General features: G+C 58.0%; 3 protein-coding genes and 1 pseudogene across 3 annotated transcripts in view; 3 read left to right on the top strand and 1 right to left on the bottom strand.

The window, feature by feature from the left end:
• Positions 1–1,826: 1,826 nt before the first annotated feature.
• ACA1_135000 (Bromodomain containing protein) lies at positions 1,827–4,995 on the top strand (the record flags this gene model as incomplete). Its single annotated transcript, XM_004333337.1, has 6 exons — positions 1,827–2,390; positions 2,462–3,557; positions 3,662–3,852; positions 4,134–4,274; positions 4,353–4,556; positions 4,657–4,995. The coding sequence occupies 6 exons, from the start codon at positions 1,827–1,829 to the stop codon at positions 4,993–4,995; spliced, it is 2,535 nt and encodes an 844-aa protein (XP_004333385.1).
• A 1,484-nt stretch (positions 4,996–6,479) lies between these two features.
• Positions 6,480–6,890, bottom strand: ACA1_134990 (LSM domain containing protein; the record flags this gene model as incomplete). Its single annotated transcript, XM_004333336.1, has 1 exon — positions 6,480–6,890. The coding sequence occupies one exon, from the start codon at positions 6,888–6,890 to the stop codon at positions 6,480–6,482; it is 411 nt and encodes a 136-aa protein (XP_004333384.1).
• Positions 6,891–7,234: 344 nt separating this feature from the next.
• ACA1_134980 lies at positions 7,235–9,117 on the top strand (annotated as a pseudogene).
• Positions 9,118–9,146: 29 nt separating this feature from the next.
• ACA1_134870 (PHDfinger domain containing protein) overlaps positions 9,147–14,458 on the top strand; it is a gene marked incomplete at both ends in the record, with an annotated part of 5,781 nt that continues 469 nt past the window's right edge. Inside the window, 15 exon segments of the mRNA XM_004333335.1 lie at positions 9,147–9,234; positions 9,250–9,419; positions 9,523–9,636; positions 9,801–11,460; positions 11,552–11,776; positions 11,853–12,007; positions 12,074–12,330; positions 12,465–12,630; positions 12,709–12,912; positions 12,979–13,048; positions 13,139–13,257; positions 13,350–13,595; positions 13,692–13,809; positions 13,908–14,083; positions 14,186–14,392. Of these exon segments, the coding sequence (XP_004333383.1) occupies positions 9,147–9,234; positions 9,250–9,419; positions 9,523–9,636; positions 9,801–11,460; positions 11,552–11,776; positions 11,853–12,007; positions 12,074–12,330; positions 12,465–12,630; positions 12,709–12,912; positions 12,979–13,048; positions 13,139–13,257; positions 13,350–13,595; positions 13,692–13,809; positions 13,908–14,083; positions 14,186–14,392 (3,975 nt within the window).

Genomic DNA, 14,458 nt, shown 5'->3' with positions numbered 1-14,458 from the left:
GCCCACTTCGTCAACTCAATCCTCGAGCAGGTCGAGAAGCTCTGCTCTTCTTCCTCATAACATTGCCTCCTCTACCACGTGAGCAGCAGAGTTCGCGGGCTAAAGCATTTTCACGACCCCGCATTCTTCGAACAACAGACTTGGGCGCACGAGGGAAGAAGAAACGTGACATGTCGACAGAAGGCCTTGTCTCGACGACGTCCGGAAAGTGGTCGGCAGCGGAGAAACATATGGCAAAGAGCTGGCTACATCGAGGTACGCGATGATGAGGTACTTGATCAAGCGCGCTCTACCGTTGCTTGTCTCTTATGGCCTCTTCCAGCCGAACAACAGCCACCCTTAAGAAGGTTCGTACTCTATTATTTTCAAGGGCTTCCTATGATTTCTACTGATTGTCTAATCGCAGTTGGTGTCTGCAATTGTGCGCTTGTGTTTACATGATTCCCCAGGTGACGTCAATCTTGGGCAAGCAACCAATTTTATTATTCTTTCAATTGAGAGATGGCGGCCGCAACACCAGCGCGAGAGCCCATCTCTGTGGCACAGAGAGAATCTCTGCGGACCGTCGTTTCGCTTTGGGGGGGGGCTGCGGGTAAACGGCGGAGAGGACCGTTTGGCGGGAGACGTTGAAATTGGTGGAAAAGAAGCAAACGTCACGCGAAAAGGGGTGCTCCGAGCCAATGGGCCGTTGGGACCTTTCACCTAAAGATGTTGACGCCGCAAGAGGCTGCTGACGTGGCCCAATGTCGAGCGTCGAGGGTTTGTCGACACACCATAAATGACAGACGCCGGCTGTTGTCCATGAAGCTTCTCCGCCGGCGACACACCAGCCTTTGTGTTTTTTCCTCTACTCGCGCTCGCCAAACAAAGCCGGGGCTGCGCCCTTCGCCTTTGACCTTCCAAAAAGGGTACGGCTCAACGAGTCCCGCCGCCCGCACAGCCATCTATAATCAACATCAACATCCTACTACAACCCACAGCGATCATTCTCTTTTCGAGAACTTCCCTCCTCTCTTCTCATCATGGATCACGCATGCAGCAACGCTCGCTTAGACACATCTCGATGATGATGGCCCCTTGACAGATTTTCATCTGAACAATGAAATCATTCAATCGCTCAGATCTCTCATCCCTCTATCCCTTTCCTTACATCCCACGATGTCTATCAAATCTATCTTCATCCATCCATCATCCCCCCCTCCTACATCTACTTACATCTGCACGGATTATGGCTGCCATTTTGCTGATATCGAGCCCGCCATTTACCATTCAGGTTGAACGATTACACACATACACGCACACATGATGGATGACAGCTTCTCCTTTGAACCTGTCAAGCTGAATGCTGGCAGCGATCCCACCAAGGTGCGTTGCAACGATGCACTCTACGCTGGAGTAGATGGATTGACTAATTCACACATCTGCCATCATTGTCATCATTTCAGGCTGGCACGAAGGAGGAGGAGGAGGAGGGCGTACTGGGCAAGCGACACAGAAACGCCAATGGTGATGCTGCTCAGGTAGAGATTACCCTCCCCCGCCCATTCAAAAGCCAGCCCGCTATATATTGCGAATCGTCCGCTAATCCTCATCGCAATGCACAGGATGTAAAGGCACCTACTCAGCATCAGCAGCCATCGAAGAAACCCAAGGTAGAGGACCCAGTCGCCAAAGCCGAACGAAGGCGCATACTCGAGGAAAAAAAGAGACTGCTCGCTGATGTAGAGAAGGAGCTCGCCAAGATTAGTCAAAAATCTCCATCGCTTCCCTCGACAGGCGGCTCACTACCTGGACCCAAGTACTCGGCCTCCGCACCCACGACACCGATGCTCTCCTCCTCCACTCCCCTGCCGGCTGGTCGTGGGGCGGCCGCATCGAACCGAGGCCGAGGCGCCGGTCGCGGGGCGCGCGGCGGGGCTGCCAAGAGCACTCCAGCTCGAGCGACCACACCTCCTGAAGCGATAATCGAACTGGAGAGCGAGCCAGCCGCTCTCTCATCTCTCACACACGCCACTGGTACCGCTACGCCACTCTCCTCGTCCTCCGACCACCTGGCGACAGGTGGTGCTCGCGGCAAGAGGAAGTCGCCAAGCAGCTCCTCCTCAGGCATACCACGACGCGCTTCCCACGACGTGTCAACGCTTCCTACGTCGCCCACGCCCGAAGGACCGGTGACTCGAGCCAAACGAGCACGGCGGCCGAAGCGACTCGACACGTTCGGCGGACCGGCCAGCCTCTCGTGGGCGCTCAAGCAGTGCCAAGTTTTGCTCAAGACACTGATGACACACAAGTTCGGCTGGCCATTCAACCAGCCGGTCGACCCGATCGCTCTCAACATTCCCGACTACTTCGACGTGATCAAGCACCCAATGGACTTGGGCACCATCAAGGTAGACCTTCGCGTCCTTCCTCCACGTGGAGAATTACGGCTCACCACCGTTGCATCCTACTCTAATCTTAGGAACAACTGGACTCGGGGAGCTATGAGACGGAAGAAGAATTCGCTGAGGACGTGCGGCTGGTGTTCACCAACACGTTCACCTACAACCAACCGGGTTCCGACATCGTCGTCATGGCCAGCACGCTCTCGAGCCTCTTCAACGAGAAGTTCGAGATCCTCAAGGCCAAGATCGAGGAGCGGGGGCGGGACGCGCCGGAGGGCGTGGAAGAAACGCTCAAGGAACTGCGCGACTCGATGTCGTCGGTGCAGCGGGAGCTGGAGCGCATAAAGAAGACGCCGAACGGACGAGCCGGTCGCGCCGGTGCCGCTGAAGATCAACGGCCAATGACGTTCGAGGAGAAGAAGAAGTTGAGTCACGCCATCAACAACCTGCCGAGCGACAACCTGGGGATGGTGGTGAAGATCATCCACGAGCGAATGCCCCAGCTCACGTCATCGGGCGAGGAAATCGAGATCGACATCGACGCGCTCAACCCGGCGACGCTGCGGCACCTCGAGCGCTACGTGCGATCGGTCACCCAGCGAGGCCGACGACGCGGCAGCCGCACGCCGTCGCTCACCAGCTCGACGTCGTCCTCGAACAATGTACAGAACGAACCCCTCGCACCGCAAGGCACACAGCAGAAGATAGAGGATGTCGAGCGACAAATTAAGGCTCTAACCGAGCACCAGCAAGCGCTGACACAGAAGGGGTTGGCGAGATCGTCCGGCGAAACCGATCTCCTGCTGGCCGCAGCCGAAGAGAAGAAGAAGAAGCGAAACAACGACGACAGCGATTCGAGCGAGTCGGAGACTGATGGCAGCGATTCGAGCGATTCGAGCGACTCTGAGACGTCGGACTCTGAGAGCGACAGCGGGTCCGACTCGGAATCCACCGACAGCGAGGCCGAGCGGAAAGACGCCGCCGCCGCCGCTCCAGCGGCAACGCCGACCGGCGTGGCGAGAACCGACGCGCCAGTAGTGACGACTCTCCCCTCCGAAGCGTCGGCCGCCGGCGAATCGTCGTCGGAGCCCGCAGACGCGACGACCGCGGTGGTGGCGGGTGAAGTGGCGGCAGCATCTGCCCCGTCACCAGCCACCGCATCGGCAGGCGAAGGTACGCGTAAAGCTGCTTGTTCGTCCCGCGTGGTGTTTGCCTTCGCACCGTGCGACTCCAGAGTGCTAACGCCTCTCCAACACGCTCCACACACGCACACGCAGATGAAGGCACGCACTCAGAGAACGGGCTCGGGGCGAACAAGGCGGGGTCGGCCATATCGTTTTCCTTCGACCCTTCGCTGGGCACCAAGGAATCATCGATCCTCCCTGCAGAGGTTGGGAACGGAGACGAGAGCTTACCGCAGGCTGCTGTTGCTATCGACGACGCGCCTCCCAAGTCTGAAGCGCCAAAGGTGCTCACCCAGCTGACTACTTAGTCAATTTTGAATACGCTTCTTACCTCTTTCTCTTCTCTTCCCGCTCTATTATATACTTCCGTTAATTTGTTATAAATTGAAAGTGAGGACTTTCGCCGCGAGATTACTGCGCAGCTCTCTCCCTCCCTTTATTCGCTTGTAAATACTGCCGCTTCCCCCCACACTTGCGCGCGGGGGGACAATAAACACACGACCACGATTGTGTGTTATAGCTTATTGCAATTGCATTTACCTTACTCTTCTTCTTTTCTCTACAGCAAGTGGCGCTGAAGAACGTGGACGCGTGGAGCGAACTCAGCGACGATTTTGAAGCCCCCACAGGAAAGCCCCAATCTCCTCCCTCCCTCGACAAGACCTGGTCACAGTTCCAAACGAAGAAGATGCAGGATGCGATCAGGGTACTTACTTCCCCACCCGTTCCTTTGTGGCACAACGTTCCACGAAGCCTTACCGGTCGCGTGTTCCATCGGCCGCAGGAAAAGGAACGATTGGAGAAGGAGGAGCGAGAGCGCAAGGAGCGGGAGAGGCGGGAGGAGGAAAGGAAACAAGAGGAAGAGCGCCGCAGGCGAGAACACGAAGAGGCCGAAGTGCGACGCCGACGAGAGGCGGAGGAGGCCGAGCTCAATGCCCAACGCGAGAGGGAACGCCAAAGGCAGGCCGAGCGCATGGCGCGAGAAAGGGTACGCGTAGCCCCTCCCCCCTCACACCAGTCGTCTCGGTAGTTCCTTCGGAGAACACACACATGTTCTTACCGATCTCCCTTACCATGTGCGCGTGCAGGGCGAGCTGAGCATGATGGAACAGAGCCTGCTCATGGCCTCGTTCGAGCAGCAGGCGGCGCCCGTGCTCCCCCTCTTCCAGTACAAGAGTCTGGACGACGTGGAGGCCGACTTTGGCGATCTCGACGCGCAACCGACGATGAACGGCGAGGAGGACCGCGCAGCCAGCAGCTACGGAAGCGACAACGGCCGGGGCTCGCTGGAGGGTGGCAGTAGGGGCGATGGCGAAGTTGACAACGGGGAAGCGACGGAGACGGAGGAAGGCGCTGAGATGGAGCTCTCTCCGACCGCTCCGCTGCCGGTGCCTGCCTCCGACGAGATGGAGGAAGGGCAGATCTAGAAGAGGAAGAAGAAGAGGAAGAAGAACCTGATCGGTCCCTCACGACGACAAGAAAGTACAAAAGAGAAAGAGAGGCAATGGGAGAAGAGACAAAGTTGGCAAACTCCCACAAACAAAAGCCAACAAAAGAAAGAAAAGAAAGAATTCTTGTTCACACTGTGACTGGTAACAACAGCAGCAGGGTGGTGACCCACCACAAGGCAAGAGTGAGAAACTGCACTGCCTCCTTGGTCTTGAATAGCTCCTTGTGATAGTGGAACCTCTTCTGTGAGGGCATGAGCTGGTGTTGTTGAGTGGTTTGGAGATTGTGTTTGTTGACCATGCAGGTCAGCTACCCCAGCATGAGCCTGAACTCCAGGCAATACACCAACCTGCATATTCTGCCTGCCACAGACACAAACAATATGCCTGTATCAGAGGTCTGTGTAGTAGTGCATCTGTGCTGGTGAATGTCAGGGGACCCAGCAGTATGCTACCCAGAGCTGCCATTGCCATTGGCCAAGCCCAGGTGGTACTGCTTGATGAACCAGTCCAGGTTCACCAGCACCTCACAATGGCAACAAAGAATGAGCATGGGCAAGCTGAATGGCCTGCCAGGGAAGTCAACATTGGCAAGAGCCTGGAAGAGTGCCTTGAAGGCAAAAGTCAGTTAATCTTGGTGATTGGCCCAGGAGGTGAGACACACATGTGTGCAGTGAGCCCTCATATCTTCCTCTTCACCACATTGGTTTGTGCTTTCGCCTGACAGTTGTTGTGGTTGCACAGTCCACAGGTGATTCTGTTGGACAAGGCCACGTCTTCACTGGATGTTATAACCAAACAGCGCGTGCACACCACGATGGCATTGCTCTCCCTCAAGACAACCAGTACTCCCTGCCACTCGCCCAACTTGTGGACTAACGCTTCAACGAAGTTGAGTCCCTCCACAGCCATCGCTGTGACGCATCTCTTCCCTGCACCTCTTTGACTGCTTTTGGTCACGCACCACGGCAAATTCGTCACACACAAACACACACGACAAACACACCCAACCACGATGGCACACGCGCACACATGCTTTTCTAACTTTTGGCAGTTACGTGTGTGTGGGCTTCGCGGCTTGGCCTTTCAGCGCCTCTGCCACTCACCACTGGTGCGCCACGCGCGTGTGCGCGCCTCCCGGCTGCCCTTTGCTGCGCTGGGGGCCAACACTGACATTCCTGTGTCTCGGCATCTCTGGAGGAGGGCCGGTCGAGGACACCCGACTGCGCACACTGCAGGCCTATGGGATGAAGGAAGCTACCGACGACTCACTTGCAAGACAGTGAGAATGATCATTCGTAACCGGCAATCATCTACACATAAAGAGCGAAATCGAAATGAAAAGGAGAAATTGGATTGATCACGCGAAGGAAGTCGAACCCAGTGCGATGGTGCGAAGAGATGGAGAAGAAGAGTTCTAATTTATCGTTTGTGTGGGTGTGGGAAGCGTAGCGAGAGAAAGTTTACTGCCTGGGGCCGCCCCTTCCTCCTCTGTCGCCGCCCCTGCCTCCTCTATCGCCGCCCCTGGAGCCGCCTCGCCCGCCTCGTCCAAATCCTCTGCCGATGGCCTTCTGCACGCCGGCACCCTTTCCCCTTCCCTGCGCCTTCTTCGGATCGACGTTTCGGAACATGGGGGCGTTCTTGAGCATGTCCGGAAGGATCATGAAGCGGATCTTGCTGCCTCTGATGTAGACCTGCTCGAGATTCGTCACGCGGCCATCTCTCGCCGTGTACTGGATGTTGGCCATCTGGCAGTTCATGTTGTCCTCAGTGTCGCCCAATTGGCCCCGATAGACCTCTCCCGTCTTCAGCTCGATCGTCACCGTGTGGCCCTTCGCCTCATGGAAAACTTTGATGGGGATGCCGATACTCATTCTTCTCCTTTACTCGCCGATGGGATAACAACAAAAAAATCGAGGCCGAAGATTGAACCGCTCAACGGTGCTCCTTCGGTCCCACAATAGTTTTCTTGGGAGTCATATTTCTTTCCATTTTCCTTTGTTCTTTTCAAGAAGGCATCTGTGCCCGCACGAACATGGAAGCCCCGGAGGGCCACACCACACCGTCGGACCAAGGTGGTGAAGTGGAAGTGCCGGCGGCAGAGGCGGCGGTGGCAACAAACAAACGCTCAGGACGAAGAAATAAAAGGCGCCGAGTTGAAGTTCCGACGGAAGAACCACACGCAGGAGAAACGGAGGGAGTCCCCCAACGACGGAGCACGGACGTGTACAAGTACTATGCCCAGCGCTATCGCCTCTTCTCCCGCTTTGACGAGGGCGTGCTACTCGACGAAGGTTCCTCCCCAGCTTTTTTATTATTTTTATTTGTTTATATTTTCATAATAGTGCAGGCCTGCGCTGACGTGACGGTGTACTGTTGTGCGCTGACTGTTGGCAGAGGGTTGGTACTCGGTCACGCCGGAAAAGATCGCGGAGCACATCGCAGAGAGGTGCTCGTGCGGGGTGGTGATTGATGCCTTCTGCGGCGTTGGCGGCAACTCCATCCAATTTGCCTTCACCTGCGAGCGCGTGATCGCCATCGACATCAACCCCGAGCGGTTGGCCATGGCCAAGCACAACGCCGAGGTCTACGGCGTGGCCGATCGCATCGAATTCATCCTGGGCGACTACCTCACGCTCATACCCACGTTGAAGGTCAGTCTGCCGCTCTCTGTCCCCAGCTTTGTACAATTTTGTGCTGACGGGGTACCGCAGGCCGACGTGGTATTCTTGTCTCCACCGTGGGGAGGACCGGAGTACATTAACCGGCCCTACTTCAGCCTCAGCGTGATGCCCATCAACGGCTTTGAGCTCTTCCGGTAAGGCCTTGCCTTCCCCATTCACATCTGACATGGCTCTCATGAGAGACTGTGTGTGTGGTGTGTGTGATGTGAGCGCATCAGGCGGACGCAATGGGTGACAAAGAACATCGCCTACTTCCTGCCCCGCAACACCGACGAGATGGAGCTCCGACAGGCAGCCGGGCCGGGCGAAGTATTCGAGGTGGAGGAGAATTACATCAACAAATCCATCAAGGCGATAACCGTCTACTACGGTGACCTCGTGTGCAACGCAGAGGAGTCGCAGTACGAGCCACCGCCGCCGCTGCCGCCACCATCAGAGCTAGCGGCAGAGATGCACTGGGAGCAGGGTGGTCCTGCGACGGACGGTGCAGAAGAGCCCGCGGGCTCCTCTTACGCCCCGACAACCGAGCAGCAGCAAGTTGCCGGAGCAGAGAATGGCGAGGGGGAGAAGGGGGAGGGCGGAAGACAACCACCACCAGCCCCACCACCGCTCGCATCGCCTGGGACGGTGCAGGCTGGTGACGATTGCAGCAGCGACCACCAGGGGTGCGGACAGTCGGTCCTGTCACCAACTCCGACGAAACAATGAATGTCGACAATTCTCTCGCGTATCTGTGGGCCTTTTTGTCCAGTTTCGTGTCTTTCTTGCGCACGCACACCACCACGCCCCCCGTGTACACACCTCATCAACCCGCAAACTCGTGGTACGAGTGAGCGTCAGACCGTTCTTCTGTTCCCTGCCTTCTTTCTTTCTCTCCCCCCCCCCGGGTCCAAAACCCACAATGAGTTCGTCCGTGCGGCGGAGCGCGCGCAGCCGCCGACCCACCAACCCGACCCCCGTTCTTGGTACGCTCACTCGCGGCACCCATCATTTTCTGTTTAAACAAAAACAAAAACAAATCCAAAATTTTATTACCCTTTTTCAATTTTATTTTGGAGTCTTTTTTCCATCTCCTTTTGTCAGATAAATCCTAATCTGACCGCCAAGGAAAGAGGCACCCCGCCCCCTTCCAAAGTCCGCAAGTGGGCATCAGCAACACGCAGAGCAGTTTCAGTTTTCCTTCCTTTCTTCCCGCCGCAGCCGCCACACCACACGCGCAGCAGCCAAATAGCACCACTTGCCAGTACTTCCTCTTTGTTCTGTACTGCTGCCCCGAGTCTTCCACACACATTGCCCTACTACTCGACACGTCTTCGAGTAGTAGCTCTTTTCTGTGCGCGCGGAGCTGCTGGTGGGTGTCACCGTCTACGTTGCAGACTTCCACTACCACTTCATTTCCATTTCCATTTCGGGGTGAAGAGGCTGCTGTGCCTCTCTCTTGCAACCATGGAGGCCGGCCCGGGTCTCCCCTCATCGGCCCTGCTCTCGTGCTGGGCTTCGCTGCTGACGCCCGGCTCACCTCGCCGCTCGCGACGTCCCTCCCCTACAGAGCCCGGCACCCGCACCCGATCGGCCCGCGGCACAACCACCACTACGCCCACCAGAAAAGGCGGTGCTCGTCGACGATCCCAGGACGATGGCCCTTCCAACAGCGAGTCGTCTTCATCATCGTCTTCTTCTTCCTCTTCGTCTTCCTCTGAAGACGAGATGGACCACAAGGTAACAACAACTACACGTAGTGGTGCAACACGGGCGTTGTTGTTGAGCTCTCTGTGCATTTTTACTCAACAACGCGTTGTTGTTGTTGCGGTTGTGTGTGTAGGTTTGCGTGGTGTGCAAGGGACCCCACGATGAGGAACAGCTGCTGCTGTGCGACGATTGCGATGACGGCTACCACACCTTCTGCCTCGACCCACCCCTCAAGAAGATCCCCTCGGTGCGTCCGTGACCTCGTCGTTTAGCTGATGCCCTCAGCACACCACCCACCCACCCATCACACGAAACCTTTTTGGCGTCCTCTCTCGCCCGCTCTGGTCGTCTCACCTTCTTCCTCTCCCAATTCTGTATTTGGTTGTGTGTGTGTGTGTGTGTCGAACACAGGGCGATTGGTTCTGCCCGAGCTGTGCCGAAAAGGAGCGGAAACCGAAGTCGAAGTCGAAGTCCAAGGCAACGACGACCACGGCAAAGAAGTCTGCGAGCCACGCCTCCAACGGCAGCAAGCGTGCTGCCAAGAAGAAGACCAAAGACGATGACGATAGCGAGTCGAGCGAGGAGGAGGAAGAGGAGGTGGAGGATACCAAGCAGAAGTCGAACAAAAAGATCAACGGTAAGAAGGTGAAGGCGAAGGCGGAGGTGAAAGAGGAAAGCGAGGAGGCGGAGGAGGAGGAAGAAGAAGGCGAAGACGAGGAGGAAGAAGACGAAGAGGAAGTAAAGCCATCACCCAAGGGCGAGAAAAAGGCCAAGCCGAAGGCAAAGAAGGGCAAGGCGCCGTCCAAGAAGCCGACGAAGAAGGAAAAAGTAGACGAGGAGGAAGATGACGATGACGACGACGCGATGGACGAGGAAGAGAAGAAAGGAGAGGAGGAGGAGGTCGATAGCAGCGAACAGGAAGAACGCAACAGCAGAAAGAAGAAGGAAAAGAAGAAGCAAGGAGCCAAGGAGCAGCCCAAAAAGGAGGAAAGCGATGACGATGGAAAAGAGAAGAAGGAGAAGAAGAAGAAGGAGAAGAAGGAGTCCGACGACGGTGACGAAGAGGAGGAAGACGAGGAAAAGAGCGCCACGAAGAAGAAGAGGAGGACGGCGGGCGACAAGCGGGAGGCGGAGAAGCAGCAGAGCCGGAGGGCCAGTGTGCGCACCAGGAGCAAGGCGCACCACGAAAAAGAGGAGGCCGCCGCCAAGAAGAAGGAGAAGAAGTCCCCTTCTGCCGTGAGCAGCAGCAGCAGCGGGAAGAAGAAGCGGAAGAGGTCGCCACCTCCGCCCTCGGCCCGGGAGAAACGGAAGATGGAACGCGACAAACGCAAGAAGCGGGCACGAGAGGCCGCAAAGAGCGAAGAAGAGGAAGACGAAGAGGAAGAAGAGGAAAGCGAACACGCGTCTTCTCAGGAAGAGGAGGAGGAGGAGGACGATGCCGAAGAAGAGGAGGACGCAGAGGTGAACAAGAAGAAGGCCGAGAAGAAGAAGAAGAAGAAGGCCGCCAGCAAGCGACAGTCCACGAGGGGATCGAGAAGGAGCTCGCGGAGCCGACGGTCGGCAGATACGCCCGAAGACGACGGAGACTGGGAGGCGCAGGAGAGCGAGGACGAAGAGGAGGAAGACGACGACGAGGTGGACGCCTCGAGTAGCGACGAGGACGCATCCGCCAAGCCGCGAAGCAAATCCTCTTCTTCATCGTCGTCGTCATCGTCCAAGTCGAACGGCCGGAAGGACGCCTCGACGGCGGCCAAGGAGAAGAAGGACAGCCCAGCGAACGGAAACGATGACATGGACGAGGAGGAGGAAGACGACGACGGGGAGAAGGGAGTGGTGGCGAATGGCGGAGCGTCGAGGAAGCGGAAGCGGCAGCAGACCGTCGCGACCACGACCACAGCCACGAATGGCGGCGGAGAGTCGCTCTCCAAGCGCCGCGTGGGCGGGCTGGGCACGGGGGCTGCAGCGCCCAGGCGGCTCAACAAGAGCCTCCGCCGCAGCGAGCGCAACCGCAAGCGGCGCGAGCGCCAGGAGCGCAGGGCTCGGGGCGAAGTGTCCGAAGACGAGGAAGAGGGTACCTTCCTTTGTTTATTTGTTGTTTTTTTTAAAATCCATTTGTTTTTGTTATATTTGAGTTAACTCACGTTTGGCGCGTGTGGGTGCAGAGGAGAGCGACAACGAGGAGGACGAGATGTTGCAGCACCTCAAGTGCGAGTGCTGCGGACGAGGGGACGACGGCAACAAGCTGCTGCTGTGTGACGGCGAGGGCTGCAACAAGGGCTACCACATCTTCTGCATCTTCCCACCGCTCGACGAGATCCCCGAGGACGACTGGTTCTGCGATCAGTGCGAGCTCATCCGCAACAATCCCTTCCCCACGCTCCCCGAAGGTGTGACGCACACGCACCACCGCACACGCACACGCACCACCGCACAAGCTAACTCGAATCGCGATGCACATCATAGGAACGCTGACGGGCACGGGCGAGGAGAACGTGCTGGGCAGTCCGGTTCCGCAGGGAGGCGAACAGCTCAGCACTCCCACGATGCAGGACTGGATGGAGAACATGAGTTTCACGGTCAAGCCTGCCAACGACCGCGACAACGCACTCGACTTTAAGGTTCGTTCTTCGTTCTTTCTTCGTTCTTTCTTCTTAAATGCTGAGGCCGGTGCTTTGACTGCGCAGCTGCGGAGCGATGACATGGCGCTGGACTTTGCCAAGGCCGGCACGCCCACCCCGGGCGGTCGCACGTCGCCCAACTCGCTGAACGACTTTGATTCGTCGAATTTCAACGCCACGAACTCGCTGGCCTCGCGCACCAGCACACGCATCGACGACACCAAGACCGTCATCCTCTGGCGAGGCGGCCTCACATTCGACGGCGCCAACATGGGCGACTTCACCATCTCCTTCCGCGGCGTTCCTGCTCATGCCGACGAGTGGTACGTTAACGAGCAAACGCAACACGCATCGACGCATGTATCAGCTACGCGGCGGCATGCTCACACCGACACCTTTTTCGTGTTGTTGTTGTGTGTGTGTGTGTGTGTGGTGTGTGTGTGTTCATCGTGTGCAGCAAGAAGATCGTGCGCGAGTGGGGCGACCGGGTGAGCCTGTTGGCCGGTAAGAAGGGCACCTCCCTGCCGCTCGTATCGACCGACTCGCACGCGGTCACCGTCCTGCCCGGCTCCAACAAGGCCGCCTACGAACGCTTCGCCGCCCAACTCGAAGAGAACAACTGGGTACGATCCCGCCCCGCCCCGCCCCGCCCCCTCTTGGTCCAGTACTTACTGATCTCCTGTTCGTCGGCTGGTGAGCAGGTGTGCATGATATCGTATCCGCGAAGCGATCTCTGTATCTACCCGACCGCCATGCGGCCAGCGCCCGACGGATCGGCGGCGAGTAGCCGCCTCTCGGGCCTGCTCATCCCCAAGACCAAGGCCTCCGTCGCCGCAGCGGTGGGCGCCGCGACCGCGCAAAAGCTCGCCGCGCCACCGGGCAGCGGTTCCCCGCGCATCCAAGAGGTACACCACCGTCAACCCGCGCTGTCTCTGTCTTTTGTTGGGGGCTCACACTCGCTCTGCCCACAGCCGGCCTTCATGCCAGGCATCCGCTACGCGCTCCTGGGGTATCCACCAGCCAACGCACAAACTCCCGCAGGTGAGCACTCCCCCAATCCCACTTTCTTCCCGATGTTCGCGCAGACTTGAGTGCACTACTAACACGCCTTTTTTCGCTCTTTTGTTTCAGGGGCGAACACCCCCGAGCAGCGGAGGATCAGCGGCGTGGTGGGCTACCTCGCCCGACCCGGCGGCGCTCACTACGTCAACGAAAAGGATCTCAACCACGCCAACACCGACCTCATCATCGTATATACCCGGGCTCCCTCTCTCGAGGCCTCGTTGCTTTTCGCCTGGTCTGGTCTGAAGCTGACGCGATTCCCTCTTGGCTCGCCCCGCAGGTCCATCCGAATCATCTGCATCGATTGGCCAGTCTCGTGCCGGGCATGCTCGAATGCCGCCTCAACCCGGCCATCGTGTTCGTGCGGGGCATCGACTACCTGGAGAACTGCTGCAAGCGCCAGGCCCTGCTGACCCCGCATCCGAGCGATGTCATCTACCCCTCGGGCGGCATCATCGTCCTCTTGGCCGATGACATCCTCAGCGGGACCACCACGCTCGCCACCGTTCTCGCCCTGATCGCGCAGGTGCGCTGCCTACACCTCGCTTGCCCCATCCACACCGTGGGCTGTTGGCCCATGCGTACTCCAGCGAGAAGGCGCCTGCTTACACCGTGACCACAGGAGGGAAAGGAGCGACGGGAGTGGATAGTCAAGATCCAGCCCGAAGACATCACGCGGCTCCAGGAGATGAAGAACACGTCGCCACTCGCCAGTGCCGCTCTTCAGCTGATGCAGCAACGTACGCACGCGATTAACACACACACACACACACGCACACACAATGAGTCGTGTAGTTTTGTGGCCTGACACTGGATGTGGTTGCTCTGTGCACAACAGGACCGGAGATCTTCTCGGCGTTTGCCGAAAATGAGACATCGCAGAGTAAGTCGGTGGACATCCCCTCGGTCGTGCGATCGGCGCTCAAGTTGTCCCTCGTTCACATCGCCAAGTGCCGACACGTCGTGCTCATCACCGAGAACAAGGCCCTCCAGGGCGTCGCCAAGGGACAGAACGTACGTAGTTGAGCCACACCCCCTCCTGCTATATTCCTTTTCCTTTCTAACCCATTGCTTACACTCTCTTCTTCTTCTTCTTCTCGTTTCATCGCGCCGCAGCTGTTGTGCATGTCGATGGAGGACCTGAAGGGGTTCTTCGCGGACCAGGCCAAGCTGCGCACTCAGCCCCGGGCCTTCAAGCCCACTCCCGAGATTGCGGCGCCCGGCTCCGCGACTGCTCCCGGGCCAGGACCCGCTCCTCCTCCGCAGTCGGGCTATCCCGGACCCAGCAGGGTGCCGGGTATACTGCCTCTGCCGGCCACCCCGGTGTCGGCTTCGCCCCTGCTCGCAGGACTGGGCGGCGCGCTCAACGGCTCACCGCAGCCCCCGTCC

Source organism: Acanthamoeba castellanii (genome assembly GCF_000313135.1).
Source record: "Acanthamoeba castellanii str. Neff unplaced genomic scaffold scf7180000084702, whole genome shotgun sequence".
Classification (NCBI taxonomy): domain Eukaryota; phylum Discosea; order Longamoebia; family Acanthamoebidae; genus Acanthamoeba; species Acanthamoeba castellanii.
The sequence above is the reverse complement of the archived record's forward strand: the minus strand, read 5'-3'. Positions and strand labels throughout refer to the sequence as shown.